We start from the raw sequence: 18,630 nt of genomic DNA on the forward strand, positions 1-18,630 counted from the left end.
GCACAACTAGGGCACTTTTCTGATATATACAGAAATTTTCAAGGAGCTGCATCAAACGGTTTTTGAGTTATAGCCCGGAAACAAAAGGAAACAGTTATTTGGTATTTTTGATTAAGTTTCCATGGTGACAGAAAAAATATTGAAAATGGAAGGTCCGCAATAGCAAAAGGCACAACTAGGGCACTAGTCTGATATATACAGAAAGTTTCAAGGAGCTGTGTTGAACGGTTATGGAGTTACAGCCCGGAAAAGAATCTTGGACAGACACATGGACGGACGGACGGACGGACAGAGCCCAATTTAATATCCCCCGCAAACACGTTTCACGGGGGATAACAAAACAAATCACATGACGATAGATGATAAAATCTGGTCATGTGATCATCTCGGCTGTTTACCTCCGGACAAAATGGCCACTCAATACAAGATTAAAGACTGGGGCCAGATTTTTGTGACAACTGGCCGCGTACGACAGGTGACCGCTTATTGAAGGTCTATTATAAACTGGTAGTATGTGAGCAGACCAAAGACTGGCCACATAACAGAGGTGACCCCTTATTCAAGGTGACTGTTCAAACAGGTTCGACTGTATACTAAATATGGATGAAACAGTTACAGTGGATGATAACTTACTAAGGTGAGGGAAAACTTTTCATTACAAATAAATGAGGGATTTGAATATACCATCTGGCTCATCAGAAAACTGCTAACTTTACCTTCATCCTTATCGGCAGATTGACGGTTCATCATACGTCTGTTAATCCTCCGAAGCGGCTCGATGTATTTGGACAGCTGGTTCAACTTGTCCAGATAGGCCTGGTCCTCTTGTGATATTGGAGTCTGGCCAGATCCTGATGCTGAAAACAAAGGGGCATAACTCTCATCACTACACTGTTATTTCAAATGAAGGGAGAAGTTTTCATTATTTTGTAGGTTTCTGAGGTTCTCTTAACAAAGGGCATGGCTCCTATCTATAAACAGGTGAAACGTCATATAAAATAGATGTTTTTGTTGTTTCATTTTGAGCATATTTTCACCAAAAATGCGTTCTCTAAAAATAAAAAAAATTGAAAATAAATCTTTGCCATAATGGACATATCACAAAACAAAGGCATAAAACTCCGATCATCAGGAGTTGTCAGAAGACAACATAGCTTGCTGAGTGGGTTGAAATTCAGAATTAATTTTTAGTAGCATATGAAAGGTCAGTAAGTCCGCAAATGTAACCCCAATTGAAAGGTTTTGTCACAAGATAAACATATAAAGGTCAAATACCTAAACTTTATCCTCAACAGTGTTACACTGCTTTATAAAAACTTTAACCATAAATATAAACTTTATTTATTTTACAACAATTGTGAAACAAGTTATAGCTACTTATATCAATCAAGCTTGTTGGCCCGGATTGAGCGTGCAAGGGGTCTTACTGTGGGAGTAAACCGGAGTACCCGGGGAAAACCCACGTGGTCGGGCAGGACGACTCTTTACCTTTTCACATATCTGATCGAGGAATCGAACCCTGACCGACTAATTGAAAGGCAAGTGCCATCCAACCACTCTATGACTTAAACCATGCTGGGGCTACAGAAATAACTCCCCAAGACTTTGTCTCGGCAAGCTAAACATTTTCATCAATAAATGGCGTAATCCTTAAATCAAAGGACATTACTCTCGTAACAAAACTATGACTCTCGAAAAAAGGGGCATAACTCTGTCATAAAGGAACGAAGGAGAAGAACTTCATCCTTTAACAGCTAGCAGAGTAAGTGAATGTATCACATATCTTTAAGATCTGACACAGATATAATACCTGGTGTAAGTGAATGTATCACATATCTTTAAGATCTGACACAGATATAATACCTGGTGTAAGTGAATGTATCACATATCTTTAAGATCTGACACAGATATAATACCTGGTGTAAGTGAATGTATCACATATCTTTAAGATCCGACACAGATATAATACCTGGTGTGTTAAGACTCGTGCTACTGGGGGACAGCGCACTGAAGTTCCGGGAGGCGGGTGACGGGACCACATAGCCCTGCGGGGACGGGGAGGTCATCATGGAGATCGGAGAGTGGGTCATCTGGGACCTTAAATAGAAGGCAGTATTCATTACCTCAAAATTTCAGTGGAGCATACAGAAATGGGGCCTTTTTGTTTATGTTGAAAACAAGTTCATCATTTTATTAGATAAGAACATTTCAGACATACATCATGGAGAACCTGTAAATACTTACAGGCCGTTAACTTAAAATCTCTAGATCCCTACTTATTTCATAAAAGAACTCTCCTGATCCAATCGGTGAACCATATCATTTTGACCATGATAAATGAAAAATGAACTATATCAGAGGAAATATAATGAAAATGAAAGTGAGAGGTTGTGACGTCACACTCGTGGGTGATTGCAATATGGCAGGTGTAAACGCCCCCATAACAAAAACATTCCAGATTTCTTTATTTGTTATGTGAAATCTCTAATTAATTACACTCATAATAACATCAAGCATACTGGGTGTTGCTGAAACAATACGTCTCTTACCAGCCCCGGCTAAAAATAGTGAGCGACTTTGACCCAAAAACCATGAAATTCAAACTTGTCCGAGGTAATATGGTCATTTATCATTGTATGAAGTTTGCTTAAAATCCTTCAAGGAATTAAACCGCTAGAGTGCTGACAAACTTTGGCATTATGTACATACATACAATATTATAATTTACTAGTTTCACAATCATCCCTCAACTAAATTCGTTACAGATTCCAAGGAAAGGCTACTTAACAAATATTTTCATCTAAATGTTGTAATATAAAACTTCCCTACTGACAAACTTAGGCTTAATACAGTAATGTTTTTGAAGGAGGAGGCCGGAGATAATAAATATCACTGACCCGGACTGCTGTATTGGGGAAGGTACTGCTGAGACGGTGCTTGGCTGCGACATCATCTGCTGAGACTGGGATGCCTGTCCGATGTTCTGTGTAAATCAAAAGGCAGAAATCAATGTTTGTAGACCTCTTTCTCTCAATTTTACGGCAGATTTAAAAAAAAAAAAATTTCAAATACTTTCTGTGAAAAACAGGCTTAGACTTAACACCCCTATGTAAATTTTTACTTTACCTTGCATATGATTTGAATATTCAGATATACATATACAATATTTACATGCATATTAAAATAAGCTCTCCTCTCTTAGTGACAAAGTTTAATATTGAAATTTACAGAGCGCTTATTTATAATCCATACAGAGCGCTTATTTTATAATCACTTTTAGCTTACTATTTTTAAACTGACAATTTTGCAAAAATCGGAGAAGGGGGCTTATTTTGGGTAGGAGCCTAACATATAACTTCTTAGCCTAGAATTATTTGTCCCTGTGATATGTAAGATTGTGTGTCTTACCCCTTGAGGGAAGCCCCCGGGCTGGGACATGGGTACCCCCGGGGGTCCAGGCCGGGGCTGTCCTACAGACATGTTCTGATGTTGATACTGGGACTGTTGTTGTTGTTGCTGCTGAAATTAAAGTGGACAAGGTCAAGGTCACAGCAATTCAAACTTCAATATCATGATAACATATGGGAAAAGCACAATATTACGCATTTCATAATAAATTATCGACATATTAATGTCCTTCTTTAATTTTGATGTGAAAATTCTAGACTGGACAAGTTTTGATGTGAAAAGCTGTTATCAGGAGAGAAGTCTTTGGATTAAGTTATCTAACCGTGCGTTTCATTATCAAGTTCGTACCAGTTGTACCAAATAGGTACGGTATCATAATGGAATGCAATTGAATTTTAAGTGAGATCCCAAAAGAGTAGCCATTCCTCGCTTCAAACATACAAAAAAAAAAAAAAAAATTACTTTTTTTTTTTTGTACAATGTAAAATGTAAAACCAATACCTGAATGGTTCCATCAAGCATTGAAATATACCATTTAAAAAATGTTTGTTGCAAATGAAGAGTTTTCGTCTCGTTTTTAACAAAAAGTACATTTACATGACAATTGAAGAATCAGACAGTCCCGCCGTCTTGGATCGACGTGGTACATTTGAAAAAATGCTCTACGAGAACCAGTTCAGTTTTGCTAGTACAGCGCATTCCATTATGAGTACAGCAGATTTGAACTTGTATGAAACCGATAAAGGAACGCACGGAGAGTAACATGGATAAAACCAACGTCTTCAGGTAAGGTCCAAAAGTGAGGGTTGTTTAAGCATATAGATACTGTCAGTACTTTCAATGTTAAGTTTTATATTTCATTGTACATTTGTATACACAAGTTATTTTGCGCTGTCATGATCAGAATCCCTAGAACCCCAGGGACCTGAGAATCTGTTACAGTCTATGTTGATCCTATAATTTAAGCAAACAATTTTTCGTGACAGGGCTTTTTCTGGGGGACTGTTAATGGGTCCCATTCAAATTGAAATTATTTCATATCTAAGTGAAATTTCCAAAATTTGCAGTTTACACCTGAATAAATCTTTCCGAATTCACCAATTTTCTTCCCAAAATGAGACAAAAAGGCCCTTTCCCAAACCAGTGAGAAAAAGCCCTGCGTAATTTTTGCTTTAATTCCCACTGGAGTAAGGCAAGGCTCTACAATTTGGTCATTGTCATTAATTGTGAAAATTTTGATTAATTTAACAACTACACAAAACATTACAGGTCTAAATCTGTACCGATCCATTAAAGAGATGGTGAAAAGAAACAACTTCATGACAGCCAAAAGAAACACTATGCTGTGACCATGAAATGGTGACAGTATCAAAAATAATTGGATGTAAATATTTTGGATTTAAAATATTTTAAAAATAATTGGATGTAAATATTTTTTTATTTAAAATATTGAGTCTGTTTTGATCATGCGAGACATACAGGATTGGCGCTGGCTGGCAGCTGTTGTGCTACGGGCTGGATCTGGACTTTGTCAGCAGATGTCACAATGAATGCGTCCTGTCTCTGTAATAATACAGTATCTCAGAGATTTTTCCTATAAAATCACTTGATGATTTTCATTCAAATAAATCAAGTAATAATCACCCTGATCAAGAAGGAGAATTCGAAAATACTATCAGCCTTTTTGCATTTATTCAATACTTTCAACAAAATATAATATAGTTGTTAACTTGTACATTTTGGAACTTTTTGTGCTGAAAAGTCCTATACTAAATCACGTATGCACTAATTAGTTCCTGCACTGTGATAAACAGCATGTTCCTCATTTGCTAGCTTCCTGTCAACATTCCATAATTCTTTGGATAACCCACAACAAAAGTCAAACCTGAATAAACTGACATAGCCACTTGAGAATCAGTGCCTGAATTTAGTAGAAGGAAAATGCAATATTCTGATTTTAAACATAAGCATAAGCTTGTGAACTCAGCTCTGCTGGCTTGTGCCTTGGAGAACTTGATATTAGCTATGGCCTTGACTTTCACAATTTAGTGTTGTACTATGACCTTGACCTTTCACAGATTGACAATTTCTTAAATTTGTAACATTAAACTCTCAAAAATAAGTACCATATTGGGATCTTAAATGTTCTCACATTTGTATATATACTTACCTTATAACTGAGAAAAAATATGTAATTTGACCTTGACCTATAATATCTGTATGACCTTGACCTTTATTATCTTTATGACCCTGAGCTTTGACATTTTAACAGATTGTTTTATATTTGACCTTGACATTCCAAAGTGTGAGGGCTTCTTATATTACCTGCAATGGAGGTCTCTGTTGCTGCATGTTGGCCATGTTACGCTGTTGTTGTTGTTGCTGCTGCTGCTGTTGTTGTTGCTGTTGTTGTTGTTGTTGCTGTTGTTGCTGTTGTAGTAGCATGTGTTGCTGCATCAACTGTTGTCGGTGTTGTTGCTGTTGCTGCTGCTGCTGCATCTGGGCCTGTTGCTGGGGAGTCAGTATTCCTGTAACCATGGAAATGTCAATAAAGCTCAATTATTGTGACCACATGAAATGTAAACTTACTTCATTTTACAACAATTGCACATCATCAACACATGAAAGAGGCTAACGAGTCCATGTTGACTGTCATCTAACTGGCTTCAAGAAATTAGAATTGAGTTTGATAGGTCATGGCAAATCAGAATGTCAGAAAGCATTTATTTGTTAGCCAAAATACAGTCCAACCCACTTAATACAAACTCTGATAATACAAAAACTCGCTTTATACGAATGAAAATCAAATCCCCTGCAAACCGTGTACAATGTGCTTATATTGTTTACCCACTTAATACGAATCGGTTACGACGAAAACCCGGGTAATACACAGACATGCCAGGGTCTTTTGATCACTGTTTGTGTTGTTTTAAACCCACATATTACGAAGTGTCAGAGTCAGCCAAGTGTGACACAGGTAAGTTTTCATGACCTTTGTCTCGGACCGACCCACGCGCTCTATAGAAAGTGTATACAACTGTAGAACCCGGATGACAACATCCCGTAATCAGAATTCCGACTTCTCCTGCCAAAGTTATCCTGGCTGAGGAATTCCTTGATATTAGCTCGAGATTACTGAGTCCAACCCGGTTATGACGAATTTCTGGGGACCCCTCAAATGTTTTCGTGCTATACGGGCAATATTTTTTACCACTGTAAACAGTTTTGTTTTTAAGACACTCAAATTTTAGCGCACAGCCAAATTGAAATGGATTTGTGAAATGATAAGTTAGCAGAATGCTTCCAGCATGAAAAGCGCTAAACCCTTTCACCCCTACTAACCATATTGGACTTCAAATGATGAATGAATGGCAGAGTCCACGGAAGTTTCTTAGGGTTGAAAAAAAGCAAACTGCTAAATTATGTATGTTTACAGTGGTGCATGCCAGGAATGAGGAAATCTGGAAATTCATTGAGAGTATTGGCTGGACTAAAAAACTCAGCCAAGTCTCAATTTTTGCAAGCCAGTTGCTAGTAATCTTCATGCTTTTTTTTTTTTCAAAAGCCTCTTTTTACAGTGCTATGTAGATCATTACTGTAAGTTTTTTTTAAAGAAACCAGGCATAAAACTTAAGATATTAGATAATAAATCAATGCAATTGAAATCATAAAGCAGGAAACTAGCTAGTTCAAATGAAACAGTTTATTATCACGTTAAGAATACAATCACATTAATATATATTTTAATACATAACAATAGTTGACCATTATATAAGTCACAGTAACATAACATGAAGATCACTTTCTTTCTAATTTGTTTTTGTTTGTTTTATTGCTTGGTCTATTGCCCCGTGAACAACCAGTCATTTTGAGGCAGGGTCTCCTAGTAGTAGTTGGTGACTACCTCACTGAACAATGTATGGGGGGTCTGTCGCATATAGATTTATTAACCCGCACGAACAGCCAGCAGAGTCATTTTGAGGCGGGGTCTCCTTGTAGTAGTTGGTGACTATCTCACTGAACAATTTATGGCAGGCCTGTCGCATATAGATTTATTAACCGCGCGAACAGCCAGGGTCATTTTGAGGCTTCCTTAGAAACACAGGTAAGGAGAATCAAATCATGCACCGCAGATCTTCACCTTAGGTAACATGGCCGGCATTCTAACTGACTAAGCTATTGCGGACCCTATTCTTTGCTACATCTATAACAAAGAGTTATTATGAACAATAGGCTATTGTATACTTTAAACATCACCAGAAGTTACATTATATTAATTTTTGAGTGATTTTTACAATTACAGTCCCTGATGCATTGCTATATGATGGGTATCACTTTTTAGTGAAGCATTTTTTTAATAGTGTATATGCTGTTAGCAGTGCAGCATATTTCATTGATTACAAGAAGAACAACTTGATTATTAGACTTATTTCAGGTTCCAATATGTTGGAATGTGTTGTAGCAATATATTTACTTAGCACATATACCAATATTTACATTTGTATGGCATTGTCACTATAAAGCCTTTTTGAGAGTTGTGTCGTTGATGTTTGTTTAAGTGCCATGCATCACGCGACAGTATCAGCGTAGTAATACAACACAGACCTGCGCAATATTTTGTTCCGGGCCAATATACTGAAAGCATTGTTATAGATAAATTTGAGCAAAAATACATATTTTTGTCAAATAATTTATTATGAGAAAACATGCCATATACTTTGTTTGTAATAAATGTTGAATATAATAAATTGTTGGGTTTTGTTGCCGATTTTGTTTGCCAATCTGCACGAGACATGAAGGCTGTTCCAGTTAACAACTAAAATTTGTGTTGCCTAACGCGGGAATTATGAATTTTTTAAATATGATCTGTCAAAGGAAAAAAAATCAAATCGTTGGAAAATGTAAATATAAGCGTTGAACTGTGTTCAATGCTTAAATAATAATTACCGTATTCGACCTAATATCAATGCACCTGCCACTATAAACACCACACCTTCTTCAGGAAGGAGAATGGGTGCGTTAATTGAAACAAATCAAAAGCTCATTCGCACTGATCTGTTCATATAATTTTTGCTTTTTTAACTAACTGCAGATTATTTTCTCTAGTTAAAGATCTAGATATGTAAATGACAAAAATGTCATTTTTTCCACATAGATTTTAAATGGAAACTTTTCCCTGAACATAATTTTTCTTAAAGTGCACAGCATGCTTATTAGGTCAAATATGGCATAGACAAAACATAGTAAAGTAGTGTAATGCATTGCTATATGTGAAAGAAAATTTACAAAAATTCACTACAAAAACTAAATCATTAGTGAAACTCGTAATACATGAGATTTCCATTTTTTTTTTTTCATCTGAATAAGGTACATTGTATTTCTATATTTCAGATACACATCTGTCATCAAAGATGAAAATTTAAATAAAAGCCTCTCTCTCTGACTCAAAAATACAGTTAATGCACTAAACTCAAAAGTTAAGTTACTGCACTTAACTCAAAAGTTAAATTACTGCATTAAAGTTACTGCACTTAACTCAAAATTATAGTCACTGCACTTAATAATGAAAGCGACATATTACCCACAATGCAGTACATTGTCACAATGTCACCATTTAGGGTTTTTTCCAGAAAGCCAGAAGTACATGGATTTATGCACTATTAAATTACTCGTGATCAGATAAACTCCATATTAAGTACTGTACATGTGTACATAAAAACAAAAGCAGATAAGGATCACATTTTCTTTTACCCAGACAGGTGTAACCACATTTTTACCGGTGTTAAATACCCCTGTTCTCTCACTCGTCCACAGGTGTATCCACACTTTTACCAGTGTTAGATACACCTGTTCTCTCACCCTAGACAGGTGTATCCATACTTTTACCAGTGTTAGATACCATTGTTCTCTCACCCTAGACAGGTGTATCCATACTTTGACCAGTGTGAGATACCATTGTTCTCTCTCACTAGACAGGTGTATCCATACTTTTACCAGTGTTAGATACCCTTGTTCTCTCTCCCTAGACAGGTGTATCCATACTTTTACCAGTGTTAGATACCCTTGTTCTCTCACCCTAGACAGGTGTATCCATACTTTTACCAGTGTTAGATACCCCCGTTCTCTCTCCCTAGACAGGTGTATCCATACTTTTACCAGTGTTAGATACACCTGTTCTCTCACCCTAGACAGGTGTATCCATACTTTTACCAGTGTTAGATACACCTGTTCTCTCTCCCTAGACAGGTGTATCCACACTTTTACCAGTGTTAGATACACCTGTTCTCTCTCCCTAGACAGGTGTATCCATACTTTTACCAGTGTTAGATACACCTGTTCTCTCACCCTAGACAGGTGTATCCATACTTTTACCAGTGTGAGATACCCTTGTTCTCTCACCCTAGACAGGTGTATCCATAATTTTACCAGTGTTAGATACACCTGTTCTCTCACCCTAGACAGGTGTATCCATACTTTTACCAGTGTTAGATACCCCTGTTCTCTCTCACTAGACAGGTGTATCCACACTTTTACCAGTGTTAGATACCCCTGTTCTCTCTCACTAGACAGGTGTATCCATACTTTTACCAGTGTTAGATACACCTGTTCTCTCTCCCTAGACAGGTGTATCCATACTTTTACCAGTGTTAGATACACCTGTTCTCTCTCCCTAGACAGGTGTATCCATACTTTTACCAGTGTTAGATACCATTGTTCTCTCTCCCTAGACAGGTGTATCCATACTTTTACCAGTGTTAGATACACCTGTTCTCTCTCCCTAGACAGGTGTATCCATACTTTTACCAGTGTTAGATACCATTGTTCTCTCTCCCTAGACAGGTGTATCCATACTTTTACCAGTGTTAGATACACCTGTTCTCTCTCCCTAGACAGGTGTATCCACACTTTTACCAGTGTTAGATACCCTTGTTCTCTCTCACTAGACAGGTGTATCCATACTTTTACCGGTCTGAGATACACCCTTGTTCTCTCTCCAGGGTGGAGACAACCTACAGGTGCTCTTTGCATATTCTCATCAATAGAGTGATGTCACAGCAACAATACAAGCATGTCACACCAGCATGGCTCTTCTGTCGAAATTGTATACCAAAAGGGGACAAAGGGGGTAAGGGTAAAATAATCATTGAAATGAGACATTGGGATCTCAACCTTCCAGGTAAGATTCTTAAGCTGCGACATGCCTTGTGTTTGGCAACTAAGAATCTTCATTGTCTGGTTGAGATACTTTTATTTTTCCCTCATGGGAGTGAAAGATTCTATCCATTACAGCATTTCACTTTTAACCTTTCACCAGTAAGTGCATTCACTGTCCTTCAGAAGGGGAAGACTTTTCTCTTCACACTCTTCCTGCCACCGTTGGCACTCCAATGGTCCAATGCCTTGTCAAAGTCCATATCTTTGCTGTTACTTGAGCACTTGTGGTCGATAAAGATCCTCATCCGGTTTTCGAGACTCTGGACACCGAGGCTGTTCCTGGAGTGACTTTTGATGCGATTCTGACAGCGGACGTCTTGCTCACAATCCACCGTTGTCACAGGGACAAGCTGAAGCCTCGCTGCAGCCTTTGACACAACTGGAAAGATGTCTCTGTGTTTAAAAGCTAACTGTACTACATCCTGGACACCAGAGTAAACCTTTCTATCTTCTAAAACCTGAACTTTTGCCAATTCAAGAAAACTGTAGAGCTCTTGTCGGACTCCTGACACTGACCCAAGCCCTTTGACAGTACCTAAGTATTCATCTATCATGTCTACCGAATCACTTAGAACCTCACTATGACCACCAATTACGGACGGATCAAACAGCCTAGTCAGGGCTGACAAAACGACAGCGTCCCCTTTGTCAGTAAGCCTGGTCCTAATTCCCTCTGTTAAGAAGCCCGTGAACTGTTTACAAGCTGACTCTGCCTCTGCCCGCTGACTGACACCATCTCTAATTGTATGACCTTGGAATTCAAATGTCACCAACCCTGAATTGTCTACCTGTGGTGACAATGGAACCCGATTAAGAAACCTGCTCAAGTTCTCACCTGAACTACTTTCTGACAACTTTACAATATTCTGGACAGTAGACTGATGAAAAGGGTTTACCTCCATGAAATCTATCTGTGACAATTGAAATGTCTTGCACAGCCCAGCCAAGTGGGGAAGAATATCTGATAGAAAATGAGCCACATAAAGGAACTTGTAGCAGGTGATGGACTTATATAAAGACAAGGCTTTTGCACTTTTAACCTCTAGAAGCATACTAACTATGTGAGGATAATTCACAATTACAGCCTCAACACTGTTATCAATATTAAGCCATCTTGTAGGGAGCTCTTGGTCCATCCTGCTACCCTCATTTCCTTTCATATGCATCACTGTATGAATCTCCAATCTACCCGTGTTCCACAGATTAGATTACAGAAGTTTTCGCTACTTTATTTCCTTTCAGGGTATCTTCAGTTATGACGAAAGGAAAATCGACAAACTTCGCACAATATGTCCTCCTTAGACATAAGGTTACTTGTCATGTGACCATCTAGGTTGGTGGACATTCCGAACATTCGGACATTACCAATACCATACAACAACCAGCTATATTATATGCCAGGAGAATCTGGCAGAAGTTTCCTAGTTGCGTTTTGATTGGTTGGTTGAAAGGTCATCTGATCACCGAGAAGCAAGACAAATTTTATCCTACACAATGCTGTTAGTATTGTGTGCACTCAACCTTGAAGGTCCTGAATATGTATACTGTTTCACAATGGTGTTGAGAGCTATCACTGACAAAAACAGGCAACAGTAAACAAACTGTGTTTTGATGGCTTCAACTTTCCCTCCCAAACAAATCAACATTTGGCTGAACGATGCTAATCCCACCTGAATGGTTGACTGTCATTTTCACCCAAAACGAAATTGCAAACAAGCACTCCCAATAAGAAATTGGGTGAGGTTTGACTTTGATTGTTCCACTCTCCAGAAATGGTAATGCAGAAAGATATATGAACAATGTTATTTCAAAATCATCTTCAGAATTTTCATCATGGGAATATAAACATGGGGCTAATTATATTGCAGCAACATCAAACATTCTGTAGCTAATTAAAGCAAGCATGCATGATGTCCCCTACTCGCCCCTGCTAAAAGCATGAACAGTGACCATGACCTTCACCCAAAAGCCCTGAAACTAGAACTTGATCTGTAGGTACACCTACTGAAGTTACATACCAATTTTCACCAACATACCTTGAAGCATGGCTGAAGGCGAAAAATGTGGAAAACTGAACAGACATACGGCCAGACAGATGGACGAGGAGGAAACCTATAGTCCCCTGTTTTACAGGAAGGGGACATAATATTATCAGAGACTACTCTGGCTAATGGCAGTGTCATCCCTGACTGGTAGATAGTTTAAAAGACCTTTCTGCATGTTACGTTATATATCAACACAAGTAAAAATTTGTATTACTCTCAAATTGGGCGAATTTCATGTCTACTACAATAGTCAGTAAGAGAATTGAGCAACGACAGAGGGGGGGAAAAAACATGTCCTAACGTTATACACAATACTACTAATACATTCTACCAACATTATCACCTGTTTGCTGGCCAGGAACTGTAGTGCCCTGCATCGCAAGATTTTGCAGGGCATTGATTGGATCCTGCATCGGCTGCTGCTGAATTCCTGTGGCGCCCCCTTGTGGCATCCCCTGTTGTTGAGTATACATCATTCCTCCAGGGCCCATACCCTTCTTTTCCTTTTCTTTTTGGGCATCTGTAATCAATGTAAAATTTAACTTTGTTCGTTCTTTTCTCTTTGTCATAAAAAATATCCTTTCAGATGATTATGTGCCCAGATATGTTACACCAAAAGTATTTTCTATTTCAAATTATTTGGATCTGATAATATTTTCTTTAATTTGGTACAGAGCACTAATGTTCTAAATTATTTCAACAATAAAAATTGTTCCTATATGTTTTTCCTTTTTTTTCCCCCAATTACAAATGCAGAGAATTTTCTTGGTTCCTTGAAAGCTACAAGTTCGTCAGTTTTTTTCCATTTGTTTGTGTTAATCAATACATGTATACTTCAATATAAACCATGAGTCAATGAGTGCCATTTTAATTGTGTCAGGCAGTGTATAATCATCCGAACATTTTTAATAAACATTGGTGTTATTCGGGAATTCCTAATTAATTTAATTGACTAAACAAGCTAGGATGGTAGGTTTTGAATTTTTGAGAAAGAAACAAGAGAACTTTGATTTCACCAGTTATTAGACAGGACCCAAAGATAGAAAATATAATATTTCCTTTGAACCCATTTTGAAAATTTTTTTTGTAACTGATGTCCTATTACTGTTGAAATACTAAAGTCCCATAATATATATATCATGGGTATTTGTGACAGTTCTGATACTTACTTATGCCTTTTACATGGAGGATAAGTCTAGCTACGAGTGCCAGGTACTCCTCCTAAAAAATAAAAGCAATGTGTTCCATGACAAGATTTTCAATTCCATGTACTGTATAGTTGTTTTCATGGGGCAAATATTTCGCATTTCCCAAATTCAGAGTGACCAAACCAGTTGTGAATTTTACATGTAAAAACTTTCATACAACCATGTCATGTAAGAATTACGCAATAAACATTTCTATACATTTGCTTCAAATTGCTTGCATATATTAATATTCATTGGGCATTCATTTCCGTGCTATATCTAATTATTGAGTAGTGTGTATACATTATCATACATATGTGAAGCGAAAATTGATTCGTTACGAAGACTAGCTGAATTAGTTTCTGCTTATTCTAAAAAAAAAAGTACTGTGCTTTTACAAAATCTTGCGAAGACTTCATGTATGTGGATTTTTATACAACACAACAAGCAGAGCAAATATCAATAACTTACCTCATCAATGATGCTTTACCAAATTTTTCCAGGATTCCTTTTTGACTAATTTATATAACATACGTACGGTTTAGTAGATAGAATGTAACAACCCCCCCAGGCTGTAAATGAACCCCATCATCAGCAATAATTTTACCCATCAACTGCCATATGTAATTAACAAGCCAGCATATAGCCATATTGTTTCTACTGTTCAGAAGCCAGAACTGCCATGCAGTTTTTGTATTTTGTATTCAAGCTTTCAAATCCTAAAATTGGGGAGACATAATATAGCATAACAACACAACTGATAGTACAGTTTTATGACATGTGCTATTATTGGGCCTCAAAATTAAACTCATGATCTACTACACCTAATTGCCTAGCTAGAAATACCTGCAGCTTATACCACTGGACCACATCCATGTTGTATACATGATGTATATAAATATATTTTTCTATAAAAATTTGTACTATCTCAAACTTGTTAGCTTGTGCTTGCTTAAAGTTAGTGAAAAAAATCTATTTTGTTACAAAGACCTCAAAGCTTGGACATGTCAGGAAAAGTGATAGATCTTTACATGTATCTTTAAAGAAAATACAAGGGCTTAATGTGAACACTCACACGGGTCTTGGCTTTCAGGAACACATGGTTTTCCATCTCCATGCTGGATTTAGTCATGGGAGTAGCAGCCATCCTCACAGCTTCATCTCTATCAAAATATGAAACACATGTGTCATTATACCTAGTCCAAGTTTCCTCTGGCCCTCTCAACCAATTGCTAGTCGATGGTGTCAGAGCCAGAGGAAACTCAGATGACATTATACCATATTGTTATCTATAATCTCCACCTTTTTCATATTTCAGAATCATACATTTTAAAGGAGAAAGTTGAAAGTGATTCACAAATAATAAAGCTCTCCCCAAACTTTGATAAATAGCATTGATTTTACACTAGCTTGGTTTATTTTGTTTAATTTAACGTCCTGTTAACAACCAGGACATGCCAGGTTTTGGAGTCGGAGGAAAGCCAGAGTACCCAGAGAAAAACCTTTGGCCTTCGGTCATTACCAGGCAACTGCCCCAAGTGGGTTTTGAACTTGCGACCGAGAGGTTGCCTAGTGATTAATTAGTGTTGGGACATTTTAACCAATCGTCCACAGCAGCCCCTGTAACACTACGGAAGGGAACTTAATTCAGGATAAATTTCGTTGTCCAGGGATGAGAGCAGCTGACTGTAAACAAATCTGAAATTTCAATTTTAGTGTATTTTCTGTAATGAAGTATTAAGATTAACATTGTACAGCCAACATGTGAAAAAAGGCTGAAATCAGACTTTTATCTCAAAATTCTCATGCCTGAAATATACAATAAATACAATGTATAAGCCAATCTTACTCTGAGTAAGTGTTGGCCTCCCGAGGAGGGGGGTTTAATTCAGGATAAATTTTTTTGTCCTGTAAATATTTAATAAGACGTTCTTGCTTTAAGTAAGTGTTGGTCTTTTCGACTTATTGGATGGTAAATGCACAGAAATGTTTTAACTGTGGAACACTACACAGCACAGTTAAACAGTTTTGTGATAATATATGACATTTAACATGACAAAGTTACTCCAACAATTGACTGGGATGGCTTGGTGAGAAATTGTACTTTGTTACCTTTAACTTCCAATCAGCCATTTACCCGATGTTGATTCAAATTTTCAAAACTCAATAATTTTGACTGCATGAAAATGTACAATGAGGTCATATCAATACTTTCTTTTCATTAATCAATCATTAACTCCACATTAATAAGTTATTTACTTATCTAGTGAAATGTCTTGACAGCAAGACATTATTCTGAACGGTTTAACAATTTTATCAAGAGCAGATAAAATATAAACAAATACATTCTGGCAGTTTGCTTTGTTCCACCTGAAAATGGTTTATTCAATATTAATACCAATCCAATCAAGTTTTAGTCAAAACTCAACTGTATTGACTGCCATGATACAAAAATCTTCCCACACAAACAAACAGGGTCTTAGACTATATATTAATTTCACTTGTGGATAAGATTTGTGCAAGAATTCTGATTATTATGACAGTAATAAGTATCAGCCTCAGTTTCCTCTGGCTTCAACACCAGACTTAAGCTTAGGTATATGCAATCTAACAAATGGATGTTGGAACTCCAGTTATGCAGGCAAGGTACATACCACAGGCCTATGGGCCTAAACAGTCATCTGACAAAGACTTAAGCAGGAAATGCTCTTCGAATTCCATCCCAAGAGGTCAATCCACCTATGATGTTTCAAACCAAAATTGGTGTTGATCTGATAAGGCATTAATACATTAAGGAGGAGTATACCTCTAGTATTTTAAAACACAAAGTTAGCCAAGTTCCCTTTATGGGGCCCAGAATCTCTGTCCCCAGGGGTTGGACTAGCCCGAGTTTCCTCTGGCCCCGATATATACCATATCAGGTGTAGACATGGTGTCAGGGCCAGAGGAAACTCGGGCTTGGATCAGACCAGTCTCACTGCCCTCCCCTAATGATGTTTCAGACTAAACTTAATAGAAATCTGCTATAGTGTTGCAGGGCTCAAAGTGGCGCCTATTTTAGTGGCCATAGCACACCTTAAATTCACCACTGGCGACCAGTTATTAACATATAAGGCGCCTGCTTTGGCCAATAAAAAAAAAAAAGTGTTAATTTTCGATTTGGTTAATCTTTCAAAGGTTGCAGTCAATGCTAAAATGACGTTCACAATCGAAAAAGTTACAGGGATGTTGTACTGATCTAAAGAATCAAGATTTTTTTTCTGAAGACAATTACGCCAGGCGACTTACTTCGCCAATTGGCGCCTAGATTTTATGACTTGGTAGCCAAACGGACCTCCTGGTAAAAATATCCATTTTGAGCCCTGCGTTGAGTAGCGATTTGATAGTAAAAGTTTACGTAAGGTGCACGATGATGGATGAAACACAATATATAGGTCATCCTGATGACCCTTCTATATAATACTTTTATTGGACTATATATATATGCACTTATTTCATACAGAAGAGATTTTAGGTTATATTACAGATTTACACAAGATCTCTTATCCATGCTGGTTTTGGTTATTTTACAATTCTGAATTACATATACAATGTATTCTGTATATTCTATTTAAATGGCTAACATCGCTTAAACAGTAAATTTTTCCTATATAATTATAAAGGTGCAGTAATATAATTTACGACATAATTTACGACAAGGTAATATTTTACTAAAAGATGTTTACTAAAAGCATTGTCTACTTAAATCTTATCTATAATAGGAACTGTTATTAAATGCATTATCTACTTATATCTATAATTAGGAACTGATGTTTCACCCTACAAGAAATATATATATATTGCATCCATTTTTTGGTAGTGCAAATTAGTTTTATTTTTGCAGTTGTATGATGTTTCATGGCTTAAAAAATGCGACTTGGACGATTTTTTTTATTAAGTTAAGTTTACAGTGATTTTGGCTATTTTTAGTAACAAAGCTGTACCTAATATTCAAGTTTCATTTAAATGCTTATTAATTGCAATGGGAAGCAAATGGTCAACGAAACATTTTTTTTTTAAATTAATGGCTTTGATGATCGAATAAAATAGATTGGCATTTCACATGAAAAAGAGTTCCTGATAGTCACACACACAAGAGGTTAATAAGCAGACAAAGACATACAATTTGGACGTCAATAATATCAATGTAAACGTTGGTTTTCCCCCGGTAGTCAGACTGCGCATACAGCTTTATAATATAAGCAAACAGTCTTTCATGATATTTCGAATATTAGTTTGATAGTTCCACATAATCACCCATATTATATTTTGTTTTAAACCTCAAATTGAGGTCTGATAATGATATATTTCTTACATCTGAGCAATAACTTTCCGTCGGAAAGCTTCACTACGCCAATCTTCCGCCATTTTCGTTTCATATAAAGAGTTCTGAGAAGGGAAGTAACTGTAGTCTATATAAAGGTCTCGCACAACTAATTATTTCACTATATGTTATTACCAATGACTAAATCCCCTCAATCGCTCATTTGAAGTTTAAATGTTGTGAAATTCATATCAAACTACATTTTGAGGATTTCCCTACCAGAAAAATGATGTTATTGGATAGGTTAAATAGCATATAAGAGCACACATGTACTTGGAAGACAGTAACCCTGATCCTGGGGAATTCCTGCCTTTTTACACCTGGATTCCTACATCTTTCTATTTATACCAGGAGTGTATATTTTTTATTTTTAAAATCTCAATACCCTACTCTTTACTCTCATATATAGAAA

The 18,630-nt window shown here is 37.0% G+C and overlaps 1 protein-coding gene across 1 annotated transcript in view; it reads right to left on the reverse strand.

The window, feature by feature from the left end:
- LOC117332470 (mediator of RNA polymerase II transcription subunit 15-like) overlaps positions 1-18,268 on the reverse strand; it is a 40,915-nt gene extending 22,647 nt beyond the window's left edge. Inside the window, 10 exon segments of the mRNA XM_033891387.1 lie at positions 717-857; positions 1,970-2,097; positions 2,898-2,983; positions 3,409-3,519; positions 4,888-4,971; positions 5,734-5,936; positions 13,012-13,188; positions 13,838-13,889; positions 14,931-15,018; positions 18,210-18,268. Of these exon segments, the coding sequence (XP_033747278.1) occupies positions 717-857; positions 1,970-2,097; positions 2,898-2,983; positions 3,409-3,519; positions 4,888-4,971; positions 5,734-5,936; positions 13,012-13,188; positions 13,838-13,889; positions 14,931-15,018; positions 18,210-18,262 (1,123 nt within the window). The 5' untranslated portion in view covers positions 18,263-18,268.
- Positions 18,269-18,630: the final 362 nt, after the last annotated feature.

Source organism: Pecten maximus, chromosome 8, assembly GCF_902652985.1.
Source record: "Pecten maximus chromosome 8, xPecMax1.1, whole genome shotgun sequence".
Lineage (NCBI taxonomy): Eukaryota > Metazoa > Mollusca > Bivalvia > Pectinida > Pectinidae > Pecten > Pecten maximus.